The sequence below is a fragment of the Aspergillus pseudotamarii genome (genome assembly GCF_009193445.1).
Source record: "Aspergillus pseudotamarii strain CBS 117625 unplaced genomic scaffold BDV38scaffold_3, whole genome shotgun sequence".
Taxonomy (NCBI): Eukaryota; Fungi; Ascomycota; class Eurotiomycetes; order Eurotiales; family Aspergillaceae; genus Aspergillus; species Aspergillus pseudotamarii.
The window spans coordinates 287819-309483 of NW_022475017.1; the positions used below are offsets into that span (position 1 = coordinate 287819).

Genomic DNA, 21665 nt, shown 5'->3' on the forward strand with positions numbered 1-21665 from the left:
CACGGTCCTTAAACTTCATAGTTCCATGGGTACTCCCGCATCGCGCGTGTTGTGGCTTTCCACTTGCCATGACATCACCAGTTGAGTACAGCCTTTGCCACTAGTTAATGATCCTGTGATTGGTCTGTACTTACCTACGTGCCCCAGCATCTTGTATCCAAATGGGGAACCATCAAAGATCGATGCATCATACACCTATCAGATCTCATCTGTACCAGTCGCATTTGGCTTGGGAACGTCCCAAGTCGGATATCTAATTGTCATAGCCTAGAGCAGATGGGAGTACTTCCATCATCGCTCCACAGGCGCTTCGGGATAGCTCGGTCGAATACAAGCATCACGAACCGTCATGCAGGACCCATAATGTTGGAAGGTTCGGACCGGGACCGAAACTGCCTGACTTGCTGTTATACCGACTGGGGAGAAATTTATTCATACATAGTATCCCACAAAGATCCATCATGAGGCGACATAGAAACCAGCCAATGATTCTCTATCTGAATAGGAGAGGGCGTTAACTAAATACGGGCCAATCGCTTCACAGGATCAGAATGCTATCCTCCTGTTACATCATCTGTCTACGAGGCCTGCTGACAATGTCCTGAATTGGGGCTTGCAGTGATTATGTGAATAAGGAGTTAGCCAGTTTTTGCAGATGCAAGGAAACCTGGAGGTTTGCCTGATTACTGTGGATTAAAGCTGACCTCTGTATCCCATAACCCGGGGCTTCAGGTATATCGGAGCTGTGATACTGATTTGAACAACACCCCTCATTGCGCATCTGGTCAAGATGAATGCGAATTATAGCAGGCGAGAGAGAACAATTTGTGACCGAAGTATGGCTGGCTGACGTACACTGCATATGATATAGTTAGCACCACAGGTTTATTTTGGGCAGTATTTCCCCACAACCCCAGGCCAATATACACCTTCAGCCGCACAGGTTCTGCGTCGGATCTTGCTATGATAGGCCGAGGAGTTACACTGCAGTTCGCTATCCCGGACGAGGAAAGTAAGCTGATAGACTTACGGATGAGATCAACTACACCTCATTGGCCTTGTATCCGTGCTTGCCTTAATCTGCCCCTGAGCTCGCACCAAAGTTGAACAGGATCCGGGGAGCTAGGCTAGTAGCTACGGTTTGTATTGCCCGTTTAAAACCCACCATGATCACAATTGTGATAGTGGCTTACATACCCCCGCTTTCTGCAAGGATCTTGCAGTACCGATGTAGCCGTGAGTAACGTAAGCGATAGGGTTACATCCAAATTCTATATAGAACCGGCTGCGTACTGTGGCAGTTGGCATTGAAAGAGCTTGACGTCAATTGTCAACCAATCTTTACATTGTTATTGATTATATGCATTTCTAAACTGCTCATAGACCCCATTCGCTTATTCTTGTAAGGTTGGAGGTAGGAGAAGAAAGATTGCTGTGTTGGATATTTTAAGCTTGCCCAGTGAAATAAATCTAGACCCACCCCTTGCCTCAGGTTGCAGTGTTGAGTATTATCCTCTGCACTTCATAGTATGCACTGTTGGTGGCCGCTATACGAGAAACATCCACAAGGGGTAATAGAGAGGTAGCCCTAAGTTGTATTGGGGGGATCAGAATGCGTATTACATATAGGAAAGCCCATCTAATCGTCCAGTTCGTGTAGTACAGCCATCCTAATTGAGCTAATGCTTACGTTGCTTAGCCAATAAGACAGAACTCCTCTCCGTCAACTACACAAGATGCATGCACGAAAGCTATAGTTCCGGAGAACTGCAGAACAAGAGAAAAGCAAAAGTCTGGATATCTCGGCAGACCGGCTCATGTGCGCATGAACTGGGACTTTAGATGCCATGGAAAGTGTATAAATAGGAGGGGGTTATCACCCTCTCAAAGATTATCTCAAACTATCAAAGAAACATCATCTTCCTCCAGCACAGATTACAGCCTTTCTATACCACAAGACCAACATACGCAAAATGCACTTCAAGTCTCTTCTTCTAGTCAGCCTGGCCTCATTGGCTGTCTCTCATCCATCTGCCAATCCAGACGAAGCCGCTGTTTCCAACAACTGCGGTTGGCCCAACGGCAACTGCTATGATAACAACTGCCATGGCGAGCTTAGTTCAAACCGTATAACTTGCACTTCGGTAAATCAAACCCTGCCGCCTCTAATTTAGATTATATGGACTTAACTGATGCACGTTGAAAACAGGGTCCATATCTGGGCTGTCCATGTGGATATGGCTGTGGCAGGAATACCGGGAAGTGCAATGAAAATGGCTGCGATGGTCGCAATGGCCGCTGCACCAATAACTACCTTGGCTGCTCCTGTACCTGATTGAAGCTACATGGAGGAAGGACATATATGTCAATTGACGGTATGTGCTTCGCTTGCAAGCAATTTCTGCACGCGAGTGATCAGCCTGGAAAAAAAATCACGTAGTTTTTGGAGAGCTGCTTATCAGTGGTGTTCATCTAATTTCTGTTACTTTTTCTATTATGACCGGTAGTAGTTTATTATTTGAAACTTCTTGTGGCCTAGTTCGTCCTGTAGAAGCTGGATCTGGTGTTCTCCTGTAGTTGAGTGATGTTCGGAAGTCCACGGTAGGCGCCACTCTATGCATTGTTAATAATCTCCGAGAGCTGCGACTATAGTGGCTCATGATAATGCAGAGTGACCTGGATAATTACACATAAACGCCAAGACAAGGGAGAAAATTGAACAAAGAGACAACGGGGCGCGACGGCGTCTATAAATACCTCTTCAGGGGCTCACCATCTTGACCATGATACATGAATTCACTCTGCAAGCTCATCATCAGTTGAACTCATGCTTTAAGTCACCATGTCGAACAATGCAAGAAAGCAGTGCGTATTAGCCCTTCATCATAAATCACCAATATGTACTAACGTAATCGTGACCTTGTTTTGCAGCCTTATGCGTGGCGCTGTTGTGCAGCTGGACGTGGGAATCCCGCCAGCGTCTTACAACGTTCATATTGAACTGTTGTGCGGACTATCTCCGGTTTTTGCTGAACTCTACAGCGGTCCAATGGCCTATAAAATGCAAGAACATCTTCACCTACCAACGGAAGATTCACGTACTTTCAGAGCATTCGTCAGGTGGATGTATTGGAACCGGGTCTGCATGAATCAACCTCTTCGAGTCCTTGATCTGTTCAAGCTCTGGGTTCTAGCAGATCAGCTCGGCATACCTACTCTGCAGAATTATGCGTTAATGCTCTGTAAGAGGCGGCTTGATCGAGGTGCCATAGGAACTGACGCGGTAGCCTATGCCTACGAGAGCACTCTTCCAGGCTCCCCTCTACGTCGGATGGCAGTGGACTCGTGGGTGTGTAGTGCAGGGAAGAAGAGATTCCAAGCGCATATGGGTATGTTCCCATGCGGCTTTCTGCAAGACTTGTGTTCGGCGTTCTTCGGGAAGAAAGACCATAATGGCGTTCAACTTTCGGGCCAGCAGCATTTCGAATATTGTTACTTCGTGCCAGATTCCAATTTTGAGTCTGGCCGCAGCACTGTACTTGTATGTGACCCTTTTGCTGTGCCAGCCACAGTGGTGTGGGAAAGAAGGCGCCCTTCATTATCTACTCTATGTGCGCCGGTTTGCGACCGCTCGCCCTATTCTAATACTGAAGAGGACATTAATGTGAAGAGTGAGAGCAGCGTGAAGAGTGAGAGCAGCATGGAGAGTGAGAGCAGCATGAAGAGTGAGAGCATCGCAGACAATTAGTCTACAGACTCTGATGATACTCCGCGTCCGACTTACAAAAAGCGAAAGTTGGTTTGTTCTGATTACTACTAGCTTGTGTCTGAGTCGTGATCAATGGTCTCTACCTGCAATCTGCATTCTTCTTCCGAAGTCTTGAAGTCCACTCGTTGTTTGTCGAATTTAGGGTTAGCCTAGTTTCAGCTTATGGTCAAATGCCGAAGATGCCCCATGGATCAGAAGTGGGCCCTCAGGTACCATTTACTTAAGGAGTTACTGTCAGTTCTTACTTTAGTGGCAAAAGCAGGAGATTTATCTCAGGGTTTACCTAATCTTGGACTAATTTCCCTGGTTTATTAGCGCATCTTGACCGGCACCAATAACAACGTTGGAGAAAAGTCGCTAAAGGGGCCTAGATTGAATCGATCCCTAAATTTATCTTCCAAACGCTCCCTCTTCTAACCCGAAAAGACGTTAGACAAGCATTTGAGTTTTTCTTTTGCCCCTGGCCCTGAATCCGAGGACAAAAACGACAGACACGACTTCTCAAATACTTAAACCACCAAATTACTCGGAACCCCTTTCTTTCTCCGTGTTTACATTTTGACCACCCCAAGAAATAACTATCTATCGCTTAAACTACCATGGCCGTGAAACTGCTTATGGGCCTGGCGATGGCCGGCCTCATCTCAGCGAGTTCCAGCGTGACTTCGATGTTTCTCCTTGGCTTTGACCCACAATCCTTGGAAGCTTCTATCGTTGGGAATGTCAGTTCCCCACAGAATGACGATCGGACGATCCCTTGGCCGCGCGGCTCTATCAATCTATCGCATGAGCTAACGTGCAAAATAGGATGCCACTGCGACGACCTATAGTATTACTTGTGCTCCGAGTCCGACCGTGAGCGCGAGCGATGACGATGACGATGACTATGATTGCGGCTTAGGGCCTGGTCTCACTCTCACAGATGCGTCGCCGACGACTATCATAGAGATGAATGAAAAGCCAGACTTGTGCGATTCCTCTTTCCTACCCATGCTCTACTCAAGCTAGACAGCGGCTAACATGTCTCATCTTAACAGTTCCTACACCGTCAACTGCTCCGTGGCCGGGACGATCTCTGCTGTCTGCACTGCAGTTGGCGATGGGCCTGAAGCCAACTTCCCCGGAACTGTTATCTCGACTATCCATCAGAGTGAAATGTCCTTCTTACCAGTAACGATCACTGCTGGGTCTGTTACGAGCGTGGCTGCGACCGCTTCGGCTACCACCACGGCCGATTCGGGCAGTAAGGGCACTACTTCAGCGGCCCAGACGTCTTCGAAGTCTTCTGCTTCCTCTTCGGACTCGAGCTCCAGCTCTTCGCCTGTCAGCACCGGTGGTATGCCCCAGATTACTGGAGATGCCGGTATGCTGTTCGGTGGTGCCGTCGTGGCCTTGGCCGCTGCTGTTCTGTGAGCACAGTAATATTTGGGTGATTAGTCCACGAAGACGCCTGGGCTACCCCATCCTCCGGTGATTAATTTGCTTTTATACTTCGCCCAGGGACTATGCTATAATATTTTGGAGGCCTGACATGTATAGTGGCACGGTCTCTTCTCAGATGTACTTATCACTTGTATCACATGTATTATACGACGCTTTGTATATGTAGTTACGTCTAATGTATATGTCACATGAGAGTTATTACTATCCTTGCATGCTTGAAGTAGGCGGCTCAGGGAATATCTGGGCTAAGCTTTGAATTTAATGTCTAAAATCTCATTTGCTTATCAGTTCAATGTCTTTACGAATGGATGACTTGCCAGGCAATATCAAGAGAAAAGATGGAGGATTAAAAAAAAAAAAAAAGAAAAAACGAAAGGGAAAATAAAATGAGCTGAATATTGTCTACTATCTAAATTCTGATCGCTATTATCTATCTCTAAGTTTGTGATCAAGATGGTATAATATACTGCTGTTGGCGGTTCACTGATGGATCAACGCAGTACATAACGCATCGTACCGTTCAATGCGACAATTTGTTGATTATCTACGGGCGGAGGTTGATTTAAATGGAAGTATACCTAGAATGATATAGAATTGGTGAATAATTCCATTATCTCATTTGATATTTGATATTAGAGTTAAGATAATTTGGGGTAGATGGCAGGCAGGCAGCCCAATATCATTTCCTAATTAGGAAAAGCCATATATAACGGCAACCCCGACTCCCTGTCTGTCGACCAAACCTACTTTCCTCACGGCACGATGCATAATCTGGTCTTGCTTAATAGCGAATAATACTCTCCAGAATATATTAGATTATCGGACTTTTCCCGAGCGACACTGCAGTTATGACACCATCAGCAACTGCCGAGAAGACGCAATCGTGGGGTCGATGTCGTGCTCGCACGGTACACCAAAATCACCAACCATCCGCTCAATAGCAAGCACTCCGCGCCGTGCGCGTTTCTCGACGGCAAATAATATTCTTCTCTGTCCGAAACCTATGCTTAATCCTAGTTTCCCAACATGGATATGATCGAACCATGTCTGTGGGGTCATGACCCGCATCGTTGAGTCGCGTCGTCTCGCGATATGGGTTATAAAAGCTGGGCCCTTCGCTAGTAACGATGGTGAAAGAGTGCGCGAGCTGGTCTTGCTTTTGTCGTGACTTTGGGTTTCTACAGTATGGGCTTAACTAAGGATCTTGAGACGAATGTTTCGTCGGCTCCTCCGTCGTCTGCAGGGTCATCGGAGCGAGATGATAGCTATGATGTTTACCAACAAGCTCGTGAATTGGAATATACACCGGAAGAGGCCAAAAAGGTTCTGCGGAAAATCGACCTTAGATTAATGCCGCTTTTGTTCCTTATATACTTATTGCAGGTAAGAAGGATGCATTGGCGAATCATGATCGTATGCTTATTCTTCTAGTATCTCGACAAAAACAGTCTCAATTTCTCGTCGGTCTACGGCTTGAAGCAAGGAACGCATTTGGAAGGCCAGGACTATTCATGGCTAGGTATGCTTTCCCTTGCACAGTTAATTAAGCATGACTGACTGGAACTAGGATCTATCTTCTATTTCGGCTATCTGGTCGCGCAGTGGCCAGCTGGGTTAGCCCTTCAAAAACTTCCAATTGGGAAGTTTCTTAGTACAACGACCATCAGTAGGATTTCCTCACTCTGCATTATTCTCAACATGGCTAATAGATATAGTCTGGGGAGGCCTGTTGATGACAACGCCGGCTTGTCACAACTTCGCCGGGATAGCAGTGAACCGCTTTCTCCTTGGAGTCACCGAAGCTGTTGTGAACCCCGGATTCGTCATTATGATGAGCATCTGGTATACTTCAAGCGAGCAGCCTCTGCGCCTCGAAACGTATTACTGCACCAATGGCATTGCCACCATGTTTGGAGGGTAGGTCTCAGTCAAAGTCGTGAAACCAATTGATAGTAAAGGACTGACCAATTGATCACCAACAGCCTCCTCGGCTACGCAATTGGGCACATAACGGGCGGTCTCCCGCGATGGATGTATGTATTCCTAATCTTTGGCGCGGTATCACTCGCCATCGGAATTGCATCCCTCCTATTCCTCCCCGATCTCCCATCAACCGCCAAATTCCTCACCGAGCGTGAGAAAGCGATTGCTATCGACCGCGTCGCGATCAACCGACAAGGGGTAAAGAACCACCACTTCAAATGGTACCAAGTGTGGCAGGCAGCTCGAGATCCTAAGACGTGGTTATTGTTCATCATGGCTGTTGGGGCTCAAGTTCCAAACTCTGCCTTGACGAGTGTATGTCTACCTTGAGCCTCTCATTCCGCCACGAACAGTCATTAACAGGAACACAGTTCACTTCCATCATCGTCGGATCCTTCGGTTTCGATACCCTCGGAACGCAATACTTGCAGATCCCCGGTGGTGCGGTCCAATTCCTCACACTCCTCTTTGGAGGCATGATTGCGACGAAATATAGCGGCAGATTCCACTCTCGAAGTGCGTGCATGATATTCGCCTGTCTAGTTTGCATCATCGGATCTGGACTCCTAGTCGGTCTTCCGGACTCGAATAAATGGGGCCGGCTGGTTGCGCTCTGGCTGTGCTATTTCCAGGGACTGGGCTTCAGTATGAGTCTGACGATCGTGAGTTCTAATATTGCCGGGTCCACAAAGAAACAGGTAACCGGGGCGTTACTGTTCACGGGGTATTGTGTGGGAAATATCATTGGACCGCAGACGTTCAAGGATAGTGAGGCACCGGGATATCATAGTGCATATGTTGCGTGAGTTTCCAATCGGAGTGGTTGTGTGGGGGTATCGGTGCTAACTGTTGTTCAGTATGTTGGTTGGGTACGCGGTGAAGCTGGTTTCAATTATTGCCCTCTACCTGTACATGTATTTCGAGAATCAACGGAGGGATCGGGAAGCTCTTGGTTCGAACAGTGACGAGAGCGATGGTGTTGAGAAGGGCATGTTGGTAAGATTCCCTGTTCATGGTGTGTGAACTACACAAAAGCTGATTATGAACTAGGATCAAACAGAGATCGACAATAAGACGTTCAGATACGTTCTTTAGACTAATAAATATCTACATCTTGAACCTTCAAATAAGAAAGATTATGCATGCGCTTATTCGCTGCACTCAAACCACTATGAAAAGCTTAGCTGGATAAGAACTGTGCTGACCTTACGGCCCCCAACTCGGGCTGACGTGTCAGGGTGGATGATCAGCACCTCCGCTCTATTATCTCACCTGCTCTAACATTATAAAACTACATCACAATCCCATGTACAATCCCATACCATAGCCACCTCACCTACAATGACTCGCCAAACCAAACTAATCCCTATTCCGGGAAAACCCCCAAACATTCGCAATGACGCACAAAGAGTCTTCCAAACCCTCCAAGAAGGTGGAATAGCCATAGTCCCTACAGAAGTAGGCTACGGACTAATCGCCTCCTCCAGTGAAGCCATCACTCGTGCCTTTCACGCCAAAAAGCGTCGTCCGGGACACACACAAGGCATAATCGGCAACTACGATGTCCACAGAGCACTACATATCCTCCCGGAGGAAAGATTCAATATCACTAAGGTCCTAACGCACGATCTAGACATGTCGCTTGGGGTCATTGCGCCGTATAGATCCGACCATCCGCTTTTGCAGGGCATGTCAGCTGAGACGTTGGAAAAGACGACTAAGGATGGGAATATGGCTATTCATGTGGGTGGGGGGTCGCTTCTACTGGAGGTTGTGAGGTTACATTATGAGGTGGGAAAGATGGTTGTGGGGTCGAGTGCGAATGTGACGGGTGGTGGACAGAAGTTTCGCGTGCAGAATATTGAGGAGGAGATCTTGGAGGCGGCGGATATTGTGGTTGATTATGGGTTGCAGCGGTATCATATATATGGGAGAGCGAGTATATTGTTTGATTTCGGGGAGATGAAGCTTGTGAGGAAGGGGGCTTGTTATGAGATGTTTAGGGAGAGGATGAGAAGGTTTTGGGGGGTTGAGTTGGAGGAGGATTCTGTTTATCCGAGTGAGAAGGGGGAGTAGGTAGGTGCTCTGAGCATTAGTTTCTTTTATACTAGAGTTCTATGTGTGGTTTCTTTGGACTTGACTTAGATTATGCTATGTCCATATCTGTTTGGGACTACTTCTATAGACAGATGTAGAACGAAGCCCTGTTTAGAAAGTACGTTGCAACATAGCTAATGACATAGAAGCATTGTGCAGCGGTATTTCTAGACTGTTCGAAACATATCTTCACAAAGCTAAGATCATGGATTTAGGGTCAGGTATGTCCTAAGTCCGTTTCTGACAATTGGGCCATCGTAGGTCTAAGTTTGATACCGCATGATTGCCACCGTGGACGCTGAGGTCGATTTCCTAATCTGGCCTAGTCTCCGCAAAGGTGGTGGGCCATGAGAAAAGTCCCAAAGAGGTTTAGTCTCCGCTAGACATGGTGACGACATTAGCATCAAGACAGCTGAATTTAGATATAAAAGGAGGAAAGGCATGTCGTTGTGAAATGTAGTTGTAATAATCATCCTTAATTTCTATCAATTATTCCCAACATGCCATTCCCTTACACAAAAGTCCTAGTGATCGGTGCTACATCAGGCATTGGCAAAGCACTGGCTACTAAACTCGTGCAAAATGGTACCCAGGTTGTCATTGCTGGTAGGAGGAAGGAGAAGTTGGAAGAGTTCGTCAAGGAGTATGGCACTGAGAAGGTCAAATCCAAAGTTTTTGATGTCATGAATCTTGAAGCAGTGAGTTGCCAACCGAATCTTTGCCGCCCGCGCTTTGGATCCACGAAGGACTCAACTAACCCATGCCAAAGATTCCCCAATTTGCTTCAGAAGTGATTTCCGAAAACCCTGACCTTGACTGTGTCTTCGTCAATTCCGGAGTCCAGCGGCCATTTGATTTCGCACACCCCGAGAGCGTCGATCTAGACGTTTTCGACCAAGAATTGGTCACGAATTATACCTCTGCAGTTCGTCTCACCAAGGCATTCCTCCCACACCTGCAAAAACAACCAACCCAGACAGCCATTGCATTTACCACATCACAAATGGCTCTTGTTCCGATGATGCGCTGTCCGAATTACGGTGCCTCCAAGGCCGCACTGCACCATTTCATCCTCGCCCTGCGTACGCAACTGCAGGACGGAGCCGGAAATGTGAAGGTGCTGGAGATATACCCGCCCGCTGTGCAGACCGAGTTGCACGACGCAAAGCACCAACCGGATCTGAAAGACGGCCATCTCATTGGAATGCCGCTGCAGGAATTCATCGATGAAGTGTGGGCCAAGCTAACCCAAGGCGAGGAACAAATCCCGGTCGGATCAGCCAAGGATATCTTTGAGGCGTTCGAGGTTAAGAGGCAAGGGATATATCAGCAGATGACTGAGATGCTGGCGGGTTTGCTCAAGCAATTCTTGCGATGAGCGATCGACTTGTTGGATGTGAATTAGAGATAGACCATTCAGCAACGCCGAATTATTGTTCCATGTCTTTGAGCAGTGTTCATTCGCCTTAGCTCTCAGTAGGTCTTGTAACCTGTAACAGGCGGGTAAGGTACGTCGGAAACAGCTTTGCCTTTACATGCCGCCAATATTAGAGCACTGAAAGGCGAGATGCCATGGACTGCACCCGAATCTAGCAAGGTCGAATACTGTTGCAAGGAAACCATGTTTTCTAAAGATGCAGGCGTTGTGTCATCCCAGTCCTCATGTTCTGTATCCCACAGGGGGGTGCGAACATCGAAAGGTAATGAGTCGACAAACGGAGTGCGGACGGAGTAGTTTCGCTTTAGTAGCGAATATACACTGCGCAACATGAACGCGACGATGATTGTCCGCCGAACACTCTCTGCGAAGAGCCATGCCTCTCGTGGACTCAGAGTATGGGAGAGTTGGATAGGAGCTTGCTGCCAGAGGCGCCGCCCAACATTAGAGAGCATAGTGCTGATTGTTTCCGAATAGGGACCATCATCGGCTCTCTCATCGAGGACGAGAAGGCACTGTAGGATCAGCAACGATTGGATGATTGCGAGAAGCTCCTGGAAACTAGCTGGACGACCCGACTTGCGAAGGAGTTCTGCACAGTGCTGCTGTAGTAGAGGTGTAAGAGCCGTGGTGTTGCCCCCCTGACTAGCTTGGGTATGCAGTTTGCAAAGTGACTGAACATTTTGAAACACGGTTGAAGCCTCGCGCTTGTGACAAAGGTCTGGGTGGATAAACTGGGTCTTCATATTTTCAGCGAACTCGATAGGAAAGCGTCGCATTCCGGCTATAAGGAACGAAATGATTTCCCGATCGTATCCTTTCATAATCACCAACGGGAGCGGCCGGTGTATCGGCAGAGCCGACACGGGGATTACTTGGCGTACAGACCGTGGACTGATATTGGAGGGATCGGGTCTAGCTGGCAGTGGAATATTGATGTATTCACAGTCGCTGCCTCGTGCCTGGCACCGACTACACCGCGGCCAGAGTTGGTCGCAACGACGCTTGCCTCGAACGCAGGCTTGGCATGATCTGCGCAGAGTAACACGCTTAGGCGCCTCAGACACCATTCTGTTATGCGTCTATCAACTATCAAGACACGCGGACAAACTAGGGAAAGTGTTGCCCTAATGCGTATGTGAGCTGCTGAGTATATGCATAAGCTCTCGGTCCTCGAGAACAATTAATAAGAAGCTCAGGAGACACCAACTTCCATCCTCCACAGCTTAATAATCTATGGGTCTAACTGTGGCGAATCACAAGTCAATAATCATACAAGTCCCCACAACGGTTCCATTCTCTGTAACTGGTGAGTGGCCAAGATTGTCCCACATTCCAATAGGTATTCATTCTGGGTACGGAGTACTGTTCGAGGTTTAGGCAGATCACGGGGATGTCTCTGGCAAGGAGAGGTCTAGATGATCGTTGAGCGCTAAAATCACAAAAATGCCTTCGAGTCTGATGAGAATCTATAATATTAGCCTTAGCTCATGGATTTGTTAGTATATATTTTTTTGACAACTTCGCGGCAGCGCTGGGTTTTGTTTCAAACGGGCTCCTATTCCACTGCTAAGATCTTGTCGTTGCACTAATATTTTCTCGGTATAGATCAACGGAGCAGGATCAAGAATTTGGTATGCCTTTTGACGCCTTCCTTTGATCATTATTCCCTACCGGAAACCTGGCATGTTAGGTGGCGACCCGCAGCTTTCTAATAGGCTTCTAGCGACAGAGGTTCTTGCTTGCTTTAACTCTTCGCCTCTCCTAGACGCGATAGTAGGAATTAGCTCCTTTAAAATACTTGCATGCCGGAGATGACTTTTTCCAACACAATGTCGACGAATTTTCAGTACCCATGGTGCATTTTTTCGTGTACTCTAGTTAAGCGATAACTGGCTGTTTACCCTAAGCATCAGCGATCCTATGTCCATCCAACCGGATGCCCACATTGCGACTTCTCTTGGGCCCAGCAGCTTATTGACAATAAACCAGAATAACGCAATGGACACTTTATGCCATTTTCTTAATGACAATTCCAACCGTGAGATCTTTCTATAGAGACAACGGGTCTCAGGGGGAGCTCAACATATACTTCACTGCAGAAGGCGTGGTAGTCCGTTGGAAGGCAATCGAGGATGTCATCGACGATAATTTACGAACTGGGACCCACACAGGATGACTGCAATACTCACAGCCTTCCATGACGAACAGACAATGCATAACATGGCACAGCATATGAGAAACGATTACTCGTGCCTCTTTCCACGCTACGTAGAACTAGTGTGCTGGTTCTGAATAGTATCTTGGTTTTGATACCGCGGTAGATTTCAAGTCCAACTCATCTGTTACTAAACGAAACTCCAGTGCCGAGACGCAATTTGCTTATCAGTCGGACGGACCCGATAAAAGCATCCCCGCACGATAACCAACGCCTATCAGTGAGGGACTAATGCAGTTATCAGATAAAGGATTGGACAGACCATGATTTCCTGGGGTAGCATCTCTTCGAATTTCCCCTTTCGGATGGAGTAGAGTTATTCTATCTCCTTAATCGTATCACTAGTGTTCATATATACTGGCCATGAGAATAGATCGGTATTTCCCAAGACAATATCCCAGTCAAGATTTATGGAAATCGTTGATCCAACATGTGGTCCTTATGGCTATGCAGTATCCTACTTCTTGGATTATATCTCTTCAAGCGTCTATCATCTCCACTTGCCAAAATCCCCGGCCCATGGTATACGAATTTCACCAGCTTCTGCCTGAAGTACCACGAGTTCACCGCGACTAGACGTCTTTTCGTTCATCACCTACATAAGAAGTATGGCCCTGTAGTCCGCCTTGCACCGAACGAAGTCTCGTTTGTTACCCTAGATGCTATTCGAGAGATCTACGCATCCGGGGGTAGTGGTTATGATAAGACGGAATATTATGATTTATTCCGACAATATGGCATTAAGTATAACATCGCTAGGCAATAACAAGACAACCAAGCTGACAAATAAAGAACCATGTTCTCTACGCTCGAGAAGCAAGGGGTTAGCTCACGCATCCAAATAGCAGTCATTGCAACTAACAATGTGCAGCATAGTCACCGAAAGCGGGAATTGGCTGATAGATACGCCATGTCGAATATCGTACGCGACAAGCATGTGTCCGCCATCAAGGAGCGAGCCCAGGCCTTTGTATCGAGATGTGCTGCCATTGAAGGAAACGTGAACGTCTACGTGAGTCCTCCGGTTACCTATAGTGACCACGGCTCACGATTTTAGTCCCTCTTGCACTGCTATGCGCTAGATGGAGTTACCAATTTTATGTTTAGCCCTGGTGGCTTGAAGTCTTTAGATAACGACAAGGACTATGAGATGATGGAGGAGTTGACATATCATCAAAGCCTCCAAAGTATGTGAATGGTTAGCTCTCAGTATAAACGACGCTGATCACAGCAGAGAATCTTCTCCACTACTACCTCCCCAGGCTAACTCCATATTTCCCATCCTGCCTACACCCCCGTCCTGCTCCCAAAGCAAACGCCTATGTTTTACAGATGGCCGGGCAACAACACCCAGACGAGCACAGCTTAGTCGCGCGTCTCACCCGTAAAGGCTCGCCGCTGAACCACATGCAAGTTGCCGCTGAATGCAAAGACCATATGGCGGCTGGCATTGACACTACCGGTGATGCCCTTTGCTTTCTGATGTGGGAACTATCTCAGCCCCAGAACTTCCGATTTCAGGATCGCCTTCACAGGGAGCTGCTATCCGCATCCGATGATACCCCACTTGATAAAATGCCGTATCTAGACGCTGTCATAAAGGAAGCCTTGAGATGCGCACCGCCAATTCCGATGTCCTTTCCACGGTACGTCCCATCCGGTGGCAGGACCATCGATGGATACTTCATCCCAGAGAATGCTATTGTCAGCTGTCAGCCATATACGGTACACCGTTTCAACGAAGAAGTGTTCCCCGAGCCGGACCGTTTCAATCCCGAGCGATGGTTAGAAGAAAAGGGCTTCCACGACCGGAATCGATTGTTCTTCGCGTTTGGAACAGGCGGGAGAGGGTGCACTGGAAGGAAGTAGGTGAAACAAAACCTAGAGTCGTGCTTCTATACTGACAGATGTAGTCTTGCAATGGTGGAAATGAAAGTTTTGCTGCGAGAGCTGTATTCTCGGTTTCGGTCGTCGGTCGCCCCGGATATGACTGCGTCGATGGATCTGGATGATCAGATCATCTCCGCTCGGCCCAAGGATCAGATCTGTAACCTTACCTTCGCTGCTCGAGGCGGGGAGGCCAACATCGCATAGGTTATAATGTAAATGATCTATGCATGATGGCATGCCCGTGTTGCGTTCAGCGATGGCGAAGAATGATCTTTGGAAGAACTCGGCGATTGATCTGTGCGTCTCGTCGGAATGCGGGCAGTTGGAAATCTGGGGTCCTAGAACAAGCAGTATGGAAAACGCTATTTGCCATAGGATGAATTGTAGTATTTGTTCATTTGGCCTGTGGAATGGTAGCAGAGACAACACCCTTTCATGGTAGTGTCGATTCTACACGAGCCAATAAGGCACCGGTTTCTCTCGAGCTGCCGTTGGTACAAATATTAGGCCGACTTCTCCAAAAGTCTCCGACCTTGTTTGAAATGGGATTGGTTGCCCTGGTTTTAAGCATCTTATAATCTTAAATTCCAAGTGGAGCGGCATCAGCAGTACGCAGAAGAGGTTCGGAGTTAGCATGCGAAGGTTCCGGGCTAGAAGCCGAAATCGAAGCCAGAAGAAGGATCTTATATTCGGTAACCAATAATATCTCCTGATTCTTAAGAATTTTGTGGTTCAAGATCCACAAAGTGGGTATTGACCCACCATGAGCCATTGCAGTCACCACGGAGGACATCATCGTCATGAGCGCATGCAGCTTACGCTTTAACCTTGCAGCTTAACTCATGGATAGAAAAAGGCTTGGTATAATCGTACATTCCGAGTTGATGTCATCTCCTGTTGGTTTTGTTCCTCGTTTTGTCCCTGCCAAGCTGCAAATTACGCTTCTCACTATGGTTTCACAACCGTGGAACGGGTAGCTTAACTCCACTGTCATCGCGGAGATAATGGACTTACGGAGTAGTCCTCAATAATGTGGATCATCCTAAAAATGGATTTCTAAGCTCTTCTAATCTTTTTTCTTTTTTCGAATTTGTCGCCTACTCCGGAGAACTGCCGAGACCATCCGCCACGGGCAATTTGTTTTGTATAAATTTCACGAGGACCTTCGAGGAATCAACACCCCAGATTCGATCGAGACTCTACAGAATATACACACCCGAGCAAAGTGAAACTTTCATCCGCATACAATGGCCGCTACCGACTACAAGTTCGAAGGTTGGATGGGTCTTGACCCTAAGGCCGCCGAGGGTAACATGGTCTGGCAGGAGTTCCAGCCTAAGGCTTGGGAAGAGACCGATATTGATATCCGCATTACACACTCCGGTATCTGTGGTTCAGATTTGCACACGTTGCGCAGTGGATGGGTATGTTTTAGCTTTTGTGAGGAAGATATTGGCACGGCTGCTAACATTCCCAGGGACCTACGATGTACCCCTGCTGTGTCGGCCACGAAATCCTCGGAGTTGCAGTTCGAGTCGGTTCCCAGGCCGAAGGAAACATCAAGGTTGGCGATCGCGTCGGTGTTGGTGCGCAGAACGATTCCTGCCAGGGCCGCAAGGGTGACTGTGAAGAATGTGCCTCGGGACTGGAGCAGTACTGCCCTAACCTGATGGGCGGTACCTACAACTCCAAGCACTGGAACGGGGACAAGTCATATGGTGGCTATGCTCTCTACCACCGTTCGCCTTCGCGCTTTGTTATCAAGATCCCCGATGCCATCCCCTCCGCGATGGCTGCTCCTATGCTTTGCGGTGGTATTACCACATACTCCCCCCTTCGTCACAACGGGTGCGGTCCCGGAAAGAAGGTCGGCATTATCGGTGTGGGTGGACTTGGCCACTTCGGAATTATGTTCGCCAAGGCTCTGGGTGCCGATAAGGTGGTTGCGATTTCCCGCAAGGCCAACAAGAAAGAAGATGCTCTCAAGCTTGGCGCAGATGCCTATATCGCAACGGATGAAGATGCCGACTGGGCCAAGAACAACGCCCGCAGCTTGGACTTGATCATCTCTACTGTCTCCTCCTCCAAGATGCCCATCATGGACTACATCACGATGCTCAAGCCCAGTGGCAACTTCGTGCAGCTGGGCGCTCCCGAAGACGGTGCCCTTACCATCCCCGCCTTCGCCCTGATCGTCAAGAGAATCAAGTTCGGAGGATCTTTGATTGGAAGCCCCAGCGAGATCCGGGAGATGCTCGAGCTGGCTGCGGAGAAGAATGTCAGGTCATGGGTTCAGGAGGTACCGATGAAGAATGCCAACAAGGCCATCGTGGACATGGACGCTGGCAAGGCCCGGTACCGTTACGTGCTTGTGAACGAGCAGTAAATCAAACTTTCATAAAGAGACCTTGTACATAGCATATAGAGTAATACAGCGCAGCGCACTATGCAATTTCTTCATAGGACCGGATTGTATATGGTTCCCCTTTGACTTCAATTATTCCACCCGGTGTTCGTAGCCGTTCGTTGACCTCGACGTCTTGAGCACTGGGCAAACTGTCGCCTTGCAGACCCAGAACGTACTTCGCCGACCAGCCCGCAGCACTCGAATCCCATTCTTCTCTCCTAGCGCTAACCCCCTGCCCGGTCTTCACCACTACATCCATTGAACCTATCAACCGCACGTAGACCTGCCGTTGGCGCACCACCAAATACGTACCCCAAATCTTCGCCAAAAATGTCCTCGCAACCTGCGCCTCCTCGCCTTCCCCAATGTCGAGATTATGTTTTGATTCCAAAACCCATGAAACCCCCTTCCCCGGCCCCTCGGGACCCTCCCTAAAGCTCAATTCCCGCCAGACCTCCTCATATTCTGTCACCGGAGCCCCAGGCAGATCCGGACGAGACATAGATCCAGTCTCGAGGTCATCGCCATTCGGCAACGTAGTAAAGGTACCACAGTCAACGTCATCAAAAGCGTTATGGGAGTCAATCTCATGGGTAAACTGCACGCGGCCTGAGATTGTCAGTACACGTACAGTCCTGGGATGGGATCAATGCAACTTACGAGGGTCGCTACTATCTACAACCCGCTGACCGGCAATCGCCCAGTCAATGTCACCGGATTTCTTATCTACGCGAAGGTCGACATACCAACCCTTCACGGACATGACGATGGTGTCCGTCGTTTCCGAAGCGGGTTCTGGGAGCCATCGGAGGGAGATGCGTGTTGAGAGGCGGCTCTCGGTGGGTGGATTCGCCGTGTGAGATGTCATGGTTCGATTGAGGGGGTGGGAATGTTCGAGCGTGGCCTTCAGAGCAGGAAAGTGGATTTGTGTTGAAAGGGGTTACGATGTTCTTTATCAGTATTTATTTCAATAAATACCCCGCATCAAGTGGGCAGGATCTTGATTGGTGCCATGGACCGAAGCTTTGTTATCATTTAGTAGGACCCCCGGTCACACTGAAGCCAATTCTAAGTTTAGGGTTCCAGATAGAAGGAAATGCTAGTATGGCAATAGTGACTGATACCAATTAATATGTTAATATCAAGTGCGAAATCACTGCATTCGAACGTCTGGCTACCCTAACTGGCACGTTCTTGAAAGACCAATGTCGGCGCTAAAAGAGTTCCGATGATAACCATCCGACACGCTTGGCGTCAAAGATATGGTGAACTTTAAGCAACGGGTGTGTTTCTGGCTGTAAAGGATTTTAGCAGTGAGTAGAATATGCGAATGGGATTTCTCGCAAATTGTGTATTCTCTGTGTATTTATCTTCAGTTCGGGATGACTCGGTGTTTGCTTGAATCCCGAACTATGGCCGGTGAGATATCCGACCTCTCGGGCGAGATGGGTTTATATCCTCCTTGATGTATATTTCCCCCCCTATTTGTGTATTTGCTTCTTTATTATTTCTTTATTACTTTTTTTAATCAGGTTTCAGAATCTCTGTAGTATTCCCTAAAGTCGAACAATGGATCGTAGACATATTACTCATATTAATTATCTCGTATCATACTACACATTCTAATCATACATGAAAAAGAAGGCCACAACTATACACACAGCCCCATTAAAACATATTACAGTTCAAAAAGAGCAGAAGAGCTTTTCTCCCTCGCAAGTCAAGGATGGAAACTAATCACGACGTCTATGCTCACGTCCATTCTTGGGACCAGCAACGGTACCCATCAAGACTGTCGCAGGTTAGTCCTTGTAAAGCAAATCCCGGAAAGAAAGCAAAAGAAAGACTTACTATCCCAATAGCGGAACGAGCTAGAATAATTGCCCACAAAGTAACGATGATGATCATCATGCCAGTCAGCTCCGCCCCAGAACGGGATGATCCGTCTCAAGCTCCAGGGGAAATCATATCCCGAGTGCGAGTCGATAGCCTGTACTTGGCGCAGACCCATCCATGCCAACACCGTGATCAGATGAACGTTCTCTGTAAAGTAGCCCAGAACGAGCGGCGGGGCGATCGTGCCAAGACCGAGCAGGAGGGTCTCCCAGGGACTGGCGTATTCGGCCGTGAGACCGAACGGAGTCGCGTATTGGTGATGGATGCGGTGAATGGAGCGGTAGAGGGGCCCCCAGTGGAACGCGCGGTGCAACCAGTAGTGGTAGGTATCTTCAACAATGAAGAACATGGCGAGTTGGGCAGCGAGGGTTTTGAGGTCTGGGAAGGGGGAGGCGTACTTGAGGCCGCAGAGGTCCATCATGGGGTGGAAGAGGACAATCAGAGGGAGTTCGACGATGAAGTGGATCGCGAGGATGTATTTCGTGCAGTTCCATTGGGTGGCTACTGAGGGTGGTGCTTTGTGATCTTGTATCCTCCACCGGTTGAACGTGCCTGGCATGGCGTCCGCGATTATCCACGGGAGGCAGCGGCCGAAGTAAATCAGTTCGTGGGCGATGAAGGTGATAATTCCTGCGCCGGTTAGTTGTTGTTCCGGGGACCGTACGAACATGTGAAGGGTACCTGTGGCGAGGATATCATTGTTCCAATAGGAGTAGTAAGCTTCCCAGAGGTTTTCCATGCTGGATAGGTTGGGATTTTGATGGGCCAGCTTGGTGAGGTCCGCATATGAAGCCATTTGGGGAAAGATGGTAGAATTGAAGGACTCCATGTTGAGATACTCCTGCGCACTGGGTGATTTCGAAGTTCCAATCACAGCTAAGATGATTTTCATCCATTATATAACGTTTACCATTGTGTTGGAACGACGCCAAGACGAGTGGATATTCCGAATGGTCTGACGGGACACACCACTCGGATCCGGGAAGAATCATATTTGATCAGGCAACCCTAATTAGAAAAAAATCCCCAACCCTATAGAACCATTGGCCCAATCAAATCCAAAACAATTTTAGTAAATACATTATAGTGCGGCACACCCTGACCCTGACAAGAGTGGAATATACAATGTCCGACATCGACCATGCTACCTTAAAGTTGCAATGCCGCAACTCCTAGCGCCAACCCGACCGCAACGGAAAGTCGAACACCCACATTCCCGGCCGCATTGCCCTCATCCGATCCGGTACCTGTGGCAGCGGCAGCAGTGCTTGTGCTGCTGCCAGTCGAACCGCTGCTACTGGTGCCACTTGATGACGAGGCTCCCGTCTCAGCAGGGCCGTCACAGTGCCAATGGTCGCCGTGAGGCTCACAACCAACCGACTCCGTGGGACTGGGCTTGGTCGGAGTCTCGGTGGCATCAGCCTCATCTGTGTGTGAATGGGTGCCCGTGGTAGTGGCTGCTGCGGTGGTCGAGGCGGGGCCGTCGCAATGCCAGTGGTCGCCGTGCGGCTCGCAGCCTACAGATTCAGTTGGGCTAGGAACGGCTGGGGTGGCGGTCTCCGATGTCGACGCTGGACCTTCGCAGTGCCTGGATATATATTAGATATCGGTGCTGTGATGTTGAAGAGGACGACAGAAACATACCAGTGGTCTCCATGTGGCTCACATCCAACAGAGGCAGTGGGGGACGGGCCTGGATCTTGGCTAGTACTGTCTTGGGCCAAGGCAGCCGAGGCCAAGGCGAACAGAGCGAGGACTGAGAATCTCATGGTTCTTGCAGGTATGTTCAGATATGGTCCAAGCTTATGTGCGTTTGGGAGTGGCAGACTGAGAAAGTACAACAGGGGAAATCGGATTGACTTTATACCTCCACACCAGTAGCGGCCCTCCAAGGTCACTCGCCTCTTAACTTGTCTCGACCACCCGGTCAAAATTAAACGACATAAATCACAGCCCACAGCTTGTATCAAATGTCTAGCGTGCCAAGAGCAGTGGAATACTTGGCGTCTCCAAGGTTCTCATCGTGCTCGGCAGACCCTGTATCCGTTGGCATTGTCAAACTGTTGGAAAATGAATCCGTCACAGATTAGAAATGCCTATATCCTGTTATCTTGCTGACTGAGCACGTGGGGTTACTTAGCCATCGCAAACTCACTTTGGATGCGCAGGCAAGTCAAGCATGCCAAACCAACATGGCATTCTGCAGACAGTTTCAAGATGCCAAGTCCTTTTTTGCCCCATGCCAAGGATGCTTGAGAACCTTGGGAGCGACAAAGGGACCAACCCTCCAGCCTCGATACGAAATGATTTGTTCCTTCATTGGCCTGATGGAGGGTCCCTGGCAATGGAAATTACACGACCCGCGACTAACGGCCAACGCTTGACTTGATTAGTTCATTGAGGTTGCGCCGGCGAGTCATTAACCTCAAGATATCCCACGCGCGAGGAAATTAAAAGAGGCCTCCTGTCTCTGATGACAAGGAAAACCGCTCACCCAAACCTTCCCGAGATCGGTTCGTTCCGA

At 48.5% G+C, this 21665-nt stretch overlaps 12 protein-coding genes across 12 annotated transcripts; 8 read left to right on the top strand and 4 right to left on the bottom strand.

The window, feature by feature from the left end:
* The first annotated feature begins 1968 nt into the window (after positions 1-1968).
* On the top strand, positions 1969-2452 carry BDV38DRAFT_234095 (uncharacterized protein). Its single transcript, XM_032053202.1, has one exon. The coding sequence runs from the start codon at positions 1974-1976 to the stop codon at positions 2172-2174; it is 201 nt and encodes a 66-aa protein (XP_031918887.1). The 5' UTR covers positions 1969-1973; the 3' UTR covers positions 2175-2452.
* A 390-nt stretch (positions 2453-2842) lies between these two features.
* BDV38DRAFT_277641 (BTB/POZ domain-containing protein) lies at positions 2843-3748 on the top strand (the record flags this gene model as incomplete). The annotated part of the gene is made up of 2 exons (XM_032058535.1): positions 2843-2865; positions 2932-3748. 2 exons carry the CDS (start codon positions 2843-2845, stop codon positions 3746-3748), a joined length of 840 nt encoding a protein of 279 aa, XP_031918888.1.
* Positions 3749-4234: 486 nt separating this feature from the next.
* Positions 4235-5579, top strand: BDV38DRAFT_234096 (uncharacterized protein). Its single transcript, XM_032053203.1, has 3 exons — positions 4235-4491; positions 4577-4737; positions 4807-5579. Exons 1-3 carry the CDS (start codon positions 4369-4371, stop codon positions 5180-5182), a joined length of 660 nt encoding a protein of 219 aa, XP_031918889.1. The 5' UTR covers positions 4235-4368; the 3' UTR covers positions 5183-5579.
* Positions 5580-6397: 818 nt separating this feature from the next.
* BDV38DRAFT_267488 (putative MFS transporter) lies at positions 6398-8290 on the top strand (the record flags this gene model as incomplete). Its single annotated transcript, XM_032056601.1, has 8 exons — positions 6398-6595; positions 6644-6731; positions 6780-6878; positions 6928-7129; positions 7195-7510; positions 7567-7997; positions 8053-8191; positions 8246-8290. The coding sequence occupies 8 exons, from the start codon at positions 6398-6400 to the stop codon at positions 8288-8290; spliced, it is 1518 nt and encodes a 505-aa protein (XP_031918890.1).
* A 118-nt stretch (positions 8291-8408) lies between these two features.
* Positions 8409-9297, top strand: BDV38DRAFT_293321 (uncharacterized protein). The gene has a single exon (XM_032062210.1). The coding sequence runs from the start codon at positions 8537-8539 to the stop codon at positions 9269-9271; it is 735 nt and encodes a 244-aa protein (XP_031918891.1). The 5' UTR covers positions 8409-8536; the 3' UTR covers positions 9272-9297.
* Positions 9298-9659: 362 nt separating this feature from the next.
* BDV38DRAFT_93951 (putative short-chain dehydrogenase/oxidoreductase) lies at positions 9660-10718 on the top strand. Its single transcript, XM_032064158.1, has 2 exons — positions 9660-9990; positions 10062-10718. The coding sequence occupies exons 1-2, from the start codon at positions 9793-9795 to the stop codon at positions 10668-10670; spliced, it is 807 nt and encodes a 268-aa protein (XP_031918892.1). The 5' UTR covers positions 9660-9792; the 3' UTR covers positions 10671-10718.
* BDV38DRAFT_94003 (Zn(II)2Cys6 transcription factor domain-containing protein) lies at positions 10718-12086 on the bottom strand. Its single transcript, XM_032064159.1, has one exon. It carries the CDS (start codon positions 11798-11800, stop codon positions 10766-10768), a length of 1035 nt encoding a protein of 344 aa, XP_031918893.1. The 5' UTR covers positions 11801-12086; the 3' UTR covers positions 10718-10765.
* Positions 12087-13378: 1292 nt separating this feature from the next.
* BDV38DRAFT_267491 (cytochrome P450) lies at positions 13379-15042 on the top strand (the record flags this gene model as incomplete). The annotated part of the gene is made up of 5 exons (XM_032056602.1): positions 13379-13692; positions 13852-13960; positions 14006-14135; positions 14183-14813; positions 14862-15042. 5 exons carry the CDS (start codon positions 13379-13381, stop codon positions 15040-15042), a joined length of 1365 nt encoding a protein of 454 aa, XP_031918894.1.
* Positions 15043-16085: 1043 nt separating this feature from the next.
* Positions 16086-17224, top strand: BDV38DRAFT_267492 (NAD(P)-dependent alcohol dehydrogenase; the record flags this gene model as incomplete). The annotated part of the gene is made up of 2 exons (XM_032056603.1): positions 16086-16262; positions 16316-17224. The coding sequence occupies 2 exons, from the start codon at positions 16086-16088 to the stop codon at positions 17222-17224; spliced, it is 1086 nt and encodes a 361-aa protein (XP_031918895.1).
* Positions 17225-17253: 29 nt separating this feature from the next.
* Positions 17254-18800, bottom strand: BDV38DRAFT_93882 (uncharacterized protein). Its single transcript, XM_032064157.1, has 2 exons — positions 17906-18800; positions 17254-17854 (listed from the first exon to the last, which is right to left on the bottom strand). Exons 1-2 carry the CDS (start codon positions 18111-18113, stop codon positions 17283-17285), a joined length of 780 nt encoding a protein of 259 aa, XP_031918896.1. The 5' UTR covers positions 18114-18800; the 3' UTR covers positions 17254-17282.
* A 178-nt stretch (positions 18801-18978) lies between these two features.
* On the bottom strand, positions 18979-19970 carry BDV38DRAFT_267494 (sterol desaturase family protein; the record flags this gene model as incomplete). The annotated part of the gene is made up of 3 exons (XM_032056604.1): positions 18979-19037; positions 19097-19771; positions 19823-19970. The coding sequence occupies 3 exons, from the start codon at positions 19968-19970 to the stop codon at positions 18979-18981; spliced, it is 882 nt and encodes a 293-aa protein (XP_031918897.1).
* A 264-nt stretch (positions 19971-20234) lies between these two features.
* BDV38DRAFT_94045 (uncharacterized protein) lies at positions 20235-21115 on the bottom strand. Its single transcript, XM_032064160.1, has 2 exons — positions 20786-21115; positions 20235-20729 (listed from the first exon to the last, which is right to left on the bottom strand). Exons 1-2 carry the CDS (start codon positions 20908-20910, stop codon positions 20291-20293), a joined length of 564 nt encoding a protein of 187 aa, XP_031918898.1. The 5' UTR covers positions 20911-21115; the 3' UTR covers positions 20235-20290.
* Positions 21116-21665: the final 550 nt, after the last annotated feature.

What these genes read in the sequence shown, in the direction of transcription:
- BDV38DRAFT_93951 (XM_032064158.1), top strand. Translation starts at nt 9,793, where the DNA reads ATGCCATTCCCTTACACAAAAGTCCTAGTGATCGGTGCTACATCAGGC. An exon ending in ATGTCATGAATCTTGAAGCA is followed by an intron (nt 9,991 to 10,061) that starts GTGAGTTGCCAA and finishes CCCATGCCAAAG; the next exon opens with ATTCCCCAATTTGCTTCAGA.
- BDV38DRAFT_94045 (XM_032064160.1), bottom strand. Translation starts at nt 20,910, where the DNA reads ATGAGATTCTCAGTCCTCGCTCTGTTCGCCTTGGCCTCGGCTGCCTTG. An exon ending in GAGCCACATGGAGACCACTG is followed by an intron (nt 20,730 to 20,785) that starts GTATGTTTCTGT and finishes ATATATATCCAG; the next exon opens with GCACTGCGAAGGTCCAGCGT.
- BDV38DRAFT_234096 (XM_032053203.1), top strand. Translation starts at nt 4,369, where the DNA reads ATGGCCGTGAAACTGCTTATGGGCCTGGCGATGGCCGGCCTCATCTCA. An exon ending in AAGCTTCTATCGTTGGGAAT is followed by an intron (nt 4,492 to 4,576) that starts GTCAGTTCCCCA and finishes CGTGCAAAATAG; the next exon opens with GATGCCACTGCGACGACCTA. An exon ending in ATGAATGAAAAGCCAGACTT is followed by an intron (nt 4,738 to 4,806) that starts GTGCGATTCCTC and finishes TCATCTTAACAG; the next exon opens with TTCCTACACCGTCAACTGCT.
- BDV38DRAFT_234095 (XM_032053202.1), top strand. Translation starts at nt 1,974, where the DNA reads ATGCACTTCAAGTCTCTTCTTCTAGTCAGCCTGGCCTCATTGGCTGTC.
- BDV38DRAFT_94003 (XM_032064159.1), bottom strand. Translation starts at nt 11,800, where the DNA reads ATGGTGTCTGAGGCGCCTAAGCGTGTTACTCTGCGCAGATCATGCCAA.
- BDV38DRAFT_293321 (XM_032062210.1), top strand. Translation starts at nt 8,537, where the DNA reads ATGACTCGCCAAACCAAACTAATCCCTATTCCGGGAAAACCCCCAAAC.
- BDV38DRAFT_93882 (XM_032064157.1), bottom strand. Translation starts at nt 18,113, where the DNA reads ATGACATCTCACACGGCGAATCCACCCACCGAGAGCCGCCTCTCAACA. An exon ending in TGTAGATAGTAGCGACCCTC is followed by an intron (nt 17,855 to 17,905) that starts GTAAGTTGCATT and finishes TGACAATCTCAG; the next exon opens with GCCGCGTGCAGTTTACCCAT.